We start from the raw sequence: 11,738 nt of genomic DNA, 5'->3' as shown, positions 1-11,738 counted from the left end.
TTATTCTCGATCGACCGTCCGGGAAACTTCCTTCTTCTCTTTCTGAAAACTGTGTATCAATATTTATTTGCTTTTTTATCAATATTTGTTTTGCATAAAGCAAGCTAACAGAATCTGTAGTTCGCATTTGTTAGCGTTAATAGTATTTTCGGTCAGATGTTTCTGTTTTTATGAGGGGTTTATTGTTTTGGTCTCCCATCCCAACACTAACCGAGCGAAACAGGGCTTGACTTCAGTGAAGTTTAGTATTACAAAGTTTTCGGATGCTCATAGGGCACACTTGTGGTGAAAAGAAGTTGTGAGGGAACTTGAAAATTATCAACATGTCAGCCCAGCAGCCAATGTTTCTCGCTTCTCTTTTATTTGTTATTCTTCAGAGACTGGAATGCTGTAGTTCAATACCACCGTCACAATTCAGTGCCTTCTGATTTTCTGTAGCACGTACCACAGGCAAGCCAGTGTATGCTTCACAGACGTATCTAGTTCAATTTAAAACCGCCGGAAATTTAGCTTTTTTCTCAAACCGGAAGTCAGTTTCTTTGCGCATGCGCAGTTGATCTGAGAACGAGCGCGAGGAAGGGCGAGGAAAAATCTTCGATGGAAACAACAGTTTATGCGGTGACTTGCTTGTGAGTGGGTTTTCTTGTCAGCTCATGATATGATGACGTCAGTTACCGGAAGTAACATTTCACTTCATTAGCAACGCGCGAAAAATCCGTCTGTGGGCCCTTAAGGACGGTGCCTACTATTGTTATTGCGCATACGTTCTGCGCATCTCCAGATACTCAGATTTCCTGTCGCCGATGCTTACTTATACAGGGATATTTTTGCGCGGTTTAAAACTATCCGGAGAAAGTAGATCTTAGTAGGGGGTAACCATGCATTTTTTAGAGATACTTAACTTTCAATTTGAGAAAGAACGCCATACATTGCTTTGTATTTTAAAGCTTTTTACAAATATTATTCATGAATTATCTTTGAAACATGCGTGGTTACCCCCAATTTTCTTTTTGAATTTCAATAACAATTGTTAAGATCTACATTTCCTGCATAATCACAAACCGGGGAAAAAATCTCTTTAATTAGTAGGCGCCGTCCTTAAATCTTTTTTTAAGGAGACAGCTATATTTAACCAAGAGATTAACCTTTAGCAAAGAGATTAGGGAGCTTAAGATTTTTCGACGGCGACGGCAACAACAACGGCGCAAAACAATGATATCATTGGTTAAAAGAGCATAAATAATCGTGCTGCACGTGCAGCACGGATTTTAGGACGGATTCTTACAGTACTCTGCATAAGGACGACGTGAAATTACCAAATTTGAGGTTTTGACGACAACACGAGCATGCAACAGAGAATCCTTCATTCTCTATTTTCACTTTGTAACTGCTCGTACCAATTTATTTTTACGATACTTCGCCCAAATTGTAAGAAGTGAACGAGACTGAATAACAGCGAAAGAATTATGACAAAACAAGGCTAAATTGCAGAATACCCGGCCCACCAAATGTCCTACTTAAAAAAGCTGCCACCGCGGTCCCGCAGTCGTGTTTAACAATGCTGCTTGTCCGCAGTGGCATGGGACAGAAAATGATATTCATAATTCTGTTCCTAAACCGGGTATTCTGCAATCGCTCTTTAGCTTTCATTTTGCTGTTCCGTTAACTACACTTTTCACGAGATCGTGTGAAGGAGAAAGAATTTGTTTACTGATTAAGCCTAAGCGCTCGTTTCAGTGATTGGGTCTAAGCACTCTCAGCTTTTATTTTGCGGTTCGGTTAACTACACTTTTCATGAGATCGTGTGAAGAAGAAAGCGGTCGTTTACTGATTAAGCCTAAGCACGATCGTCTGAACAAGAAAGCAGTCGTTTACTGATTAAGCCTAAGCGCTCGCTTCAGTGATTAGGCCTAAGCATTCTCGTAAAATTTTAGCTTTCACTTTGCGGTTCGGGTCACTACACTTTTCACGAGATCGTGTGAAGAAGAAAGCACTCTTTTACTGATTAAGCCTAAGCGCCCGTTTCAGTGATTAGGCCTAAGCACTCTCGTAAAATTTTAGCTTTCACGTTGCGGTTCGGTTAACTACACTTTTCACGAGATCGTGTGAAGAAGAAAGCACTCTTTTACTGATTAAGCCTAAGCGCCCGTTTCAGTGATTAGGCCTAAGCACTCTCGTAAAATTTTAGCTTTCACGTTGCGGTTCGGTTAACTACACTTTTCACGAGATCATCTTGCCCTTGAACAATTTTCATTCAACTACTACGGGACTGTGAACCGCGGTGCTCAGAGAGAGACCCTGGGGACAAGGCATCGACTATGGGACTGCGGACCGCGGTGGCAGTTCATTTTAGTGGTTGTCCTTAAACAGTTTTCATTCAACGACTACGGGACTGCGGACTGCGGTGGCAGTTCATTTTAGTGCTTGTCCTTTAACATTTTGCATTCAACGACTACGGGACTGCGGACCGCGGTGGCCGCGGTTCACTTTAACATTTTGCATTCAACGACTACGGGACTGCGGACGGCGGTGGCAGTTAATTTCACTGCTTACCCTTTAACACTTTTCTTTTCATTCATCGACTTCGGGACTGCGGACCGCGATGGCAGCTTTTTTAAGTAGGACATTTGGTGGGCCGGGTATTCTGCAATTGCTCCCGGCTTTCATTGCCATTTGAAAGAACCAGCTATTTAGCTTTCAAAACATCAGGGAAGTTTGTGCCAAAGTATTTTCAACCACATGGCCACAGAGCTCGACAACGGAATCCCTAATTTCACTCTTTCCAGAGATTCAAACCCGATTCTGGACAAGTAATGAGATGTTTCAGATGGTATATCTCCATTTACACAAATAAAATCAAGTTGCACCGTCCACGTCGCTGTAAGAAGAAAAGGCAGCAAGTTTTTTCGTACACTTATGGCGGATTAGTCTCGAGGACTTCGCGAGATCTCCGCGCAATCACGATGGCATTTTTACTTCCGGCGTTTCAATAGCCAATCAGATCACGAGTTTGGTCGGCCAAAATTTGGCCGACCGTCCGGAATTCTTGAGAGACTTTTGGTCAGGCCCAATTTTAGTGAGCGCCGACATAAGAGAACATACGGGCGAAGCTAAAAATGGGCCTGATCGCAGGTTAGTCTGCGCGGGAAAAGCTCGCGTGCCAAGTATCTCGAAAATGCTGGATTGTGGGTAGGAAATACATTAAAATAATTTATGTATTGGATTCGACGCATGAGGAGTTCGACGTCTGAATCGAGAGTCGCACTTTGCCGTTTTATCCGACTGAGCCAGTCGAATTAAATAGTTGGGTCGACCCAAATCAAATTTGTCGAATTTAATTTATTCAAACGTCGAACTTCTCATGTGCCAAATCAAATGATTTGATTCGGCGCATGAAAAGTTGGAAGTTTGAACCGGGCCTAAGGTGGACGTCAAGGATGGGAAAGTAGAAAAGTCTTGCGCTGCAGAAATGCCAGAGAGGAGTCTGAGGGTGGCCAGGGTTATGCTGCTGTTCAATCTATTGAAGCGGTTGGTTCCCTGTTACCTGAACTTGGAGATAGACGAAATCAGCCAATTCAAGAAATCATTCCCTTCTAATTCATTCGGCTTGAGGGACTTCATATGATCTTTTCCAAAAACCCATCCAACGCAATGCAACTAATAATGGGTTTTTGGAAAAGATATCTCATATGAAGAAAGAAACAATTCCCTTAAGCTGCAATCATTCACTGCGCCGGCGAAGATAATTTTTGGGTCTAGTTCAACTGTTTAAATTTATTAAAAGAAACTCTGTTTCAAATATCGATGATTATATGTCCTTCAGTAACTGCAGAAGAACAAGAAATAGTCTCAATTATAAACTTTTTAGCCTCATTGTCCGACAGATATTTAAAAAAAATTCATTTTGGAATAGATATATAGATAAGTGGAACGATTTGCCGGCATCAGTTGTAGATCTTGCATCTGTTAACAGCTTCAAAAAAGCCTTAAAGAAGATTTGATTTACAAATTAATTTATGAGAAACTCTATTGCTATATATAATCTAGATTTTGGATTTTAGATTTATTTTTCTGGGAGGGGGGGTATTGTTTCATATGGGGATTTAGTTCCTCACTGCCATAATCCGTTATTGTCATGGTTTTCATTATTTAATTAAGTTCTTATATATAAATAGGTCCTTTCAGTGCACTACAGTGAAAGTATGGATGCTGTGTTTTGCTTATAAAGTCTACGTATGCCTGTAAGGCAACTCAGACAGTCTAGTGCAGGTAATGACTTCATGGTATATTGGCTCTATGGTGACTCTTACAGATGAAACATTGTCTCAAGATTCAGACACAGCCCTTGTTTTGTTTTGTAATGTTTTCAATATCCATTTGTTTGCTGAGGCAGTGTTGGAAATTCAAATATTTTCAGGGGGTGTGGGACATCACACCCATGCCCCAGGAGCCCATGGGCCTACAAAGAACAGGCTAACTCCCGTCCAAAGCGTCCTCCGAACCCAAAACCTTCAAAGTCAACATACAAAGTTGCTTAACATCTTTGGCCCCTCAGTTTTGCCGGGCCTTCTACTGCCCTGTCGAGGGATCCACATCAATCTCGTTCCCAGAGCCCACGTGTCTTTTGGTCAGTGTCTTGGAACTGACCAAAAGACACGTGGGCTCTGGGAACAAGATGTTGAGCATATGTTGTCAAGGAAGAGGGTGCTTACCATTTAGCCAAAAAATCCGGAAATTTCGGTTCGAGGTCAAATGGAAAGGCAATTTTCCGGAAAATCTTTTCGGAAATTGTGGACAACCTCCAGAGGTTCTTTTTCCGTTCGGAACGGAATTCGCAAAATGCTCTTACCATTTGCGAGAACCTTCCGTTTCCAGGCCCTTTCTCACAAGATCGAGTAAAATATGCGGGATGGAATGCTGGGTGGTAAATGGTAAGCGCCATTCTCATCCGGTTGATCATTAAATCTGGAAAATCGCTTACCTTTATGCAACGATCATTCCATCCGGATTTAATATTTGGAAAATCGCTTACCTTTATGCAACGATCATTCCATCCGGATTTAATATTTGGCTAAATGGTAAGCACCCAGAATCTGTAGCCAATCAGCACCGTTTCGATTCTGTGCCTCCGCTGGGCAAGATTTGATTTTAATTTTTTTCATCCGGGAACTTCGGCGTTGAGCAAAAAGTTTGTGGAATTTCGCTCAAACCATCCAGAATTTGACGTAGAAGATTTAATTCCTCATCTAATGTCTTTTTGCAAGGCATATTGTTTTATAGTTAAAAATACTGCTGTGGATTCTTTATTTGAGCTTATGGCGATGGTTTCGTAATAGCGGTGCGTTGTTTTTATCGCAGCAATTAGTTGGTTTGCGTTCCGTCATGCATCAAGTAGATGGCTAGTGGTGTTGCCAAGCTCAAACCACTGTCATCAGTGATCGCTGAGCCCGATGAAGTCCTTGTACAAAATATGGATGAAAATGAAGTAGTAGCAGTACTAGCTAAAACCAATGATTCTACAAAGAAAGCTAGTATTTTGGACCAGCTTCGAGCGGACGCTCGGCGAAATGGTGGTCGATTGCAATTTGTCGACCGACTCGCTCTGTTTCGCGTTTTGCATGAAGTACTGGCTGACTCAAACGTCACCACAAGACTATGCTGCACTGAATTCCTGTGTGAAGTGATTCCTGAGTTCGGGGAGGATTTGGACGACTGCATGGCGCTTGTTCTTCCTCAACTTGTGTCAAATATCGGAGACAACCAGGTATCGGTTAAAAAGTCTGCAATTCAGACTCTGCATGTGTACATGAAACATTCCTCTCAGGTCGCCTCTGTTTTGAACGCAATAATAGATTATGGCATTGAAAGCGAAAACCGGAGAACGCGAACAGAAAGTTTAGTTGCCCTACCAATTCTTATTATGTCAAACCTGGCACGTGAAGATCTGTTTACGTTGACAAGAGCTCTTGTTAGTAGGCTGGGAAATTCGTCAAGACCAGAAAGTTCACCTGCTGTCATCTCCCTCGAAAGGATAAGAAATGTTGTGGGAACTTCTGTTTTTGACGGTTATCTTCGTCGAATGCCCCACGATCAACAAACTTTATGTTCATTAGCTCTTCAAAATCGTTCCACTGGCGCATTGAAGGATATACCAGTAGACGCATTCGCAGGTAATCGCAAGGCTAAAAGTGCAGGTCACTTGAATTCAAACGGTATCATTGCAGACGCTTATAGTTCAGATGAAAATACTCTGCTGGATAGAAGACATACGATAGCCGAAACAAAGAACTCGGATGATCATCTTGATATAAGCAACGGGCATCCAGAGTTTGGATTTGTTCCAAGGTCTGTCATGACAAAACTCAGAGATCAGGGTAACTGGAGAGTGAGAGCTCAGGGTATCGAAGAATTGAAAACTTTAATTGGATACTTGACAGAAACAACACCTGTTTATCCAAATCTGGGATCACTCTTTGCACTGCTTCTTAGTTTTTTCGATGATGTGAATTTTAAGATTGGTGTCACTAGCCTTCAAATTATTGGATTGCTGGTAGCTAAACTAGGGGTTGGTGTGCAGCCAGTTCTTCAGCCCCTTTTATTAGCACTATCAAATAAGTTAGGAGACAACAAGATTGTTATCAGACAGGAAAATATGAAAGTGTTAATGCAGCTCATGCAAATTCTCTCTCCTGGAGCAGTGCTGTCAGTGTTGTCAAGTAATCTGCAACATCGTAACTCCAGGGTGCGGGAAGAAACTGTGAATGTTTTCATTGCTGCAATGTTAACCTTTCCTAGTTCAGACTTCAGCCTTCCAGATATTACAAATTCAATTGCTCCATCTCTGGTTGACAGTAAAAGAAGAGTTAGGCAGGCTGCATTGGAAGCTTTTGCAGTGATTGCACAAGCCATGGGGCCAGGGCGGATCCAGCCAATAATTGCAGCAGTAGATGACGTAGAACTTACATTGGGTGGAGAAGGAGTGATGGGTGCCATAACTGCAAGATTGGCACGCAGACAGCTTCCACGGTTAAATAGGGATGGCTTAGTAGAGTATGCCATTCCTATGCCAACAGGTAGGGGTCAAAACAGTGTTCCGCGTGGAGCAGATATTGATTGGATTTTGGCAGGAACAGCTGGGAGTGGCTCTGCTGATCCTACAGGTTCTGCCCGCTCAACACCAGGACTTAATGATTCTTCAAACTTGTCAGGACCTAGTCCCCGAAGGTTTTTCAGTGCAGGAAAAAATAGACTACCTTGGGAAGGTGATCAAAGTCAGGTAAAGTCATTGTACTTGTAACATCGTTTTGTAATTGAAAGAGGCCTGTTGGTAATTCTTAGCAATGTTAGATAATTGACAATAATTTGTCAAGGTTGGCTATGATAATGTAATTTTATACAGATTGAGTCGGGCATAGTCACTGTATTTATATTTTATGAATTCTGTAATATTCAATAATAATAATATTGTCTTAATACATTTGTCCTTGTTAACTAGTTTCTTCATTGTACTACATAATAATAATAATCCTGCATGGTGATAAATAACCTTGTCTAGAAGAGTGAATTTTTGACTTTGCAGAAACAATGGTCAACAACCTCATTATTATTATGGTCATCTTTCCTTCTCTTCATGTTTTCACAATGTCAGTCCTAAGTAGGGGTGTAACGATTCATGTTCCTTTCGATTCGATTCGATTTCGATTATTGCCTTTCGGTTTCGATTATTTCGATTCGATTATGCAAAATATTAATGATTTTTAATTCTTGCAAGATGATACACAATGTAAACAACATACAACCCTAAACTCTCAATGTCCTTTGCAATGAAAACTGCAATAGACTTCGTTATTGCCGTTGCTCTGTTGCCCGACCGCGGCAACTTATTCTCCAGAACATCCTGAATTTTTGACTGTCCAGTTTCAGTACTGTTTTTGGCACCCGGCGAAGTTTTTGCCGTCTTTGACTGCAACACTTCTGACTTTTCATCAATGCCGTGTTGATTTTTTAAGTGTGAGCTCATGCTTGAGGTCGAACCGGCACAATACTTGAAAGTTGCGAAGCAAATTTTGCAGATAGTTTTAGACTTGTCTGTTGTTCCGTCTTCAGTCGGAAAACCATAATATTTCTACACTGCGGATCGAAAAGAAGCAGGCGGATTCACAATCGCTTGGTCATTCGTCGCCATGTTTGAGAACGTGACAATGAACACGCACATGGTTTGCCTTATTGGAAATTCTCAAGGGGTGGTAGAGGGGCAACATTTTTACCAAGCAACATGGCGCAAGAACTGCAAGTTAGCGTCTTTGATCGATTGTTAATGAAAAACGCACATCTTATTGAGATCTGCATTCTAAGTTTACAATATAATGACTCACTGAGGGCACTTTTGGAAAGGTATGCAAAAAATCGAACCAAAATCGAAACGTGGAATCAAATAATCATGAATCGAACCGAACGGTCATAATCGCGATTAATCGAGAATTCGATTAATCGTTACACCCCTAGTCCTAAGCTGATTTGCTTTAACTATCTATGCAAACCAAGTCTAATGGTTAAAGAAAAATTCATGGCATCTGACAGGATGCGGCAATGCAGATCCGCATCCTCCGCATAATTACGATATCTTCCGCATAAAACTGAAGAAATGCCTGATATTAGTGATAAAGCAGCTGCTTGCCATCCTCACAAACACAAAAGCCAAAGAGATTGACTATTTTGAAACGCTTATTTTCCTGATCATTGAAGAAAACACGGCATTTCGTTCGCAAGATGAAAGATCATAAGCAGTTTCCACTTATTTTTCGGTAATGAGCCTGGACTCTAGTTAAACCGTTTTCATAACATACCCTAGGCTCGAAATTTTTAAAAAGGATGCAAGGTATGAAAATTTAGCCGCAAGTTATAGCAGCAAATTGCATCATTTGTAACTTTGGTAAAGTAGGGACAATCGTTGCGATGAAGTTGTACAAAACAAAGAGCCCGCAATACGTATGTGTAAAAAACCGCTGAAAATGGTGACTGATCAAGGGAATGGATCGTGGTTCAACTACATCACAATTTTGCTCCATATCTCCAAATTGAAAAAAAATTCATAACAAGAAACAAAATATTTCTTTATCGCTTTATTTCTTTCAGCAAAAGTCTCGGCAAAATGCCGATTACTATCCCTTTTATTTTAACGGTGAATGCTGGTCGCAAATTGGTGACTTGGCCAGATATCTTAATCGCAAAGGGAAAAAGCGACTGTTTTGGTCACAATTTTGAGTCCTGATTTACCATAAGCATGTAAATACATTGGACGGGCCTAATTATTAGTTCTATAAATGTTTAAATTTCGGCATAATCCGGTGTAATTTTCGCATAATCAACGCATGTTTACGCATAATATGGCCAAAAAATTCCACATAATCTTTAATTTTTTTCCGCATCCTATCAGAAGCCGTGGAAAATGAAAGTGGGCTTTCCCAAACAGCTACTGTAGTTTCTTTAGAAACTACTCCCTTCATTCAGCTACTGTAACTGTCTTTCTTTTGCAATAGTATTCCGTAACAAATTTACTTTGCTAAAGTACAGTACATGTAGGTGTCTATGAGAGAAAAGCCAAGGTGATTCAGGGTTTCAGTAGATTTTCAAACAGATTGAAAAATTGCAATAACAGGCAGCTTGTGACTCAGCCCTTTGGGCCGAGCTTCTAGAGGGGGCCCAGGGGCATATTCCCCCAGATAATTTTGAAATGTTATGTTTCGGGAAGTTAAATTTCAAACCTTCCAAACAAAACTGTAGTCACTAAACATGGTCAGAAAATAGCATATATTATTCGAGATTATCCTTACAATAATTGCTTGCCTTGGTCACAAAACAAACTTTTGAGGGTTCCTTTTGATCCATACAAGTTCAAATTAGTGGTGTGATTTGACATCATTACATGTACATTAATTTTGTGCAATAATGATTTTGTTATTGGACAGTGCATCATTTATCCAAATTTTTATTACCAAAATTCTTATGACAAATGACACCACCATTGTCCGTTAGTCTTATGTGATCTGAGCCAATCAAATCTACAAATGAATATTGAAATTAATATTACATGTACAGTACAGGCCGCAGGAATACATGTTGCAGCTCTTACACGCGCATAAAATGCGTGGAATATGGCATCTTTACACGCAAAATACACATGAAATACACGTGTGAAACACGAGTGTAAATATTTACCCGAGTTTTACAAGCACCTCAATTACACGCAAATTGAGTGTAATTCCGAAGAGCGGCGCATCTTCTGTTATTCATACACGCAAAATGCATGTATTTTTCTTAGAGAAGAGTACACAAATTAATTGTGCGTTTGATTGAGAAATACCGATTTATCTTAAAAGTTGGATGTTTCGGATTTCCAATCAAACACAAAATTCAGAAACGGATTGCCCAACAGATTTATTTAATCGAAAATCCATGGTGAGAAACTTTAATAAATTCCACAGCAAAACCAGTTTTCGGATTATAATTTGTGTTCGATGGGAAATTTCCACAACCATGCCAATCTGTCCAGAAAACGCTTAATTCCGATCTGAATCTGATGTATTAAGTAGATAAATAAAGTATTCAACGAAAGGAAATGCACTCTAAAATAGCAGTTGTTTTTTATTGAGTAAGCTCCCAAATTTGATAGTTTTCCCAAACATCGATAAATAACTACTTTTATTTGATAGTGTAGAGAAAAGCCACTAGGCTTTTCATCGCCTTAGTCATATCAGTATGTCGCGTCGTGTTGTCGCTCTCTTTAATATTCATTCATGCACTTAATGAGCTTCTGTGTGTAAATTTTGAAAACACTTGGGAAAAAGTTGCGTGTATTTTTTTACATGCACTTTCGTGTATTTTTTTTTACTCGCATGTTTAGCGCGTGTAAATTGCATGCAATATGGCGTCTTTTCGCGCAGGAAACAATTGTGTAATGCTGACATACCCGCGGCCTGTACTGTATTATTGGGTGAGGGTGAACAAAATGAGCAGCAAGGAAATCAGTTACTTGGTGAAGAGAAAGATAGGCCTGGTTTCCTCCGTCATGAAGAGACGGCCGGACAGATGAGCGATAGGTTGTGTCTGTGATTTAAATTCAAAATATAATTTTTGCAAAGTTAATAGATGTGGGAAATGGCATTAGACATTGATTTTAACAAAACAGGAATTACATGCGTAAAACATCTGTGCAAAGTTTCCCGATGATGTGAGCTTGAGTTTGTGGTTACATGTGAATGATCAATTATGTGAGTTTGAATTCAACCAGTGAATCATCAACAAAAGCGTTGGCTGCTTCAGCTCTCATTCGATCTCATCGGCCCCCTTGTTCTGCCACCAATAAACTCAGCAGTAATTTCAATTGATCTTGAGGAATATTATATTTTTTACTTGCTCTTACATAAGCGAAGTTTGAGGAAAAATTACAATAGCAGGGCTGCAAATAACGGCTGGTCAATGGACAATTTCTGGTCAAAAATAGGTTTTGTCGGGTCAAATCCTTAGATGGCCGGACAATTTGTCCAGTCGTTTACGCTGTTCGGGAAAAAATGTAAGAGTTTCAAGTTTTAAATATTTAAAGGTTCAATATTATTGGCGTTTGTGAAAAAGTAGGGGAAAAGACGGATATTTAACTACCACACCAAAAACTTTTAATAAATGATTTGTAGTAGTCATAGAATTTCTGGCTGTCGTTGCAAATTTTCGCTTTGTCATTC

General features: G+C 40.1%; 1 protein-coding gene across 1 annotated transcript in view; it reads left to right on the top strand.

Annotated features, from left to right (window-relative positions):
* Positions 1-5,176: 5,176 nt before the first annotated feature.
* Positions 5,177-11,738, top strand: part of LOC138025983 (TOG array regulator of axonemal microtubules protein 1-like) — a 45,521-nt gene continuing 38,959 nt past the window's right edge. Inside the window, exon 1 of the mRNA XM_068873146.1 lies at positions 5,177-7,276. Within this exon, the coding sequence (XP_068729247.1) occupies positions 5,396-7,276 (1,881 nt within the window). The 5' untranslated portion in view covers positions 5,177-5,395. The remainder of the gene's footprint in view (positions 7,277-11,738) is intronic.

The sequence above is a fragment of the Montipora capricornis genome, chromosome 12 (assembly GCF_036669925.1).
Source record: "Montipora capricornis isolate CH-2021 chromosome 12, ASM3666992v2, whole genome shotgun sequence".
NCBI lineage: Eukaryota > Metazoa > Cnidaria > Anthozoa > Scleractinia > Acroporidae > Montipora > Montipora capricornis.
The sequence above is the reverse complement of the archived record's forward strand: the minus strand, read 5'-3'. Positions and strand labels throughout refer to the sequence as shown.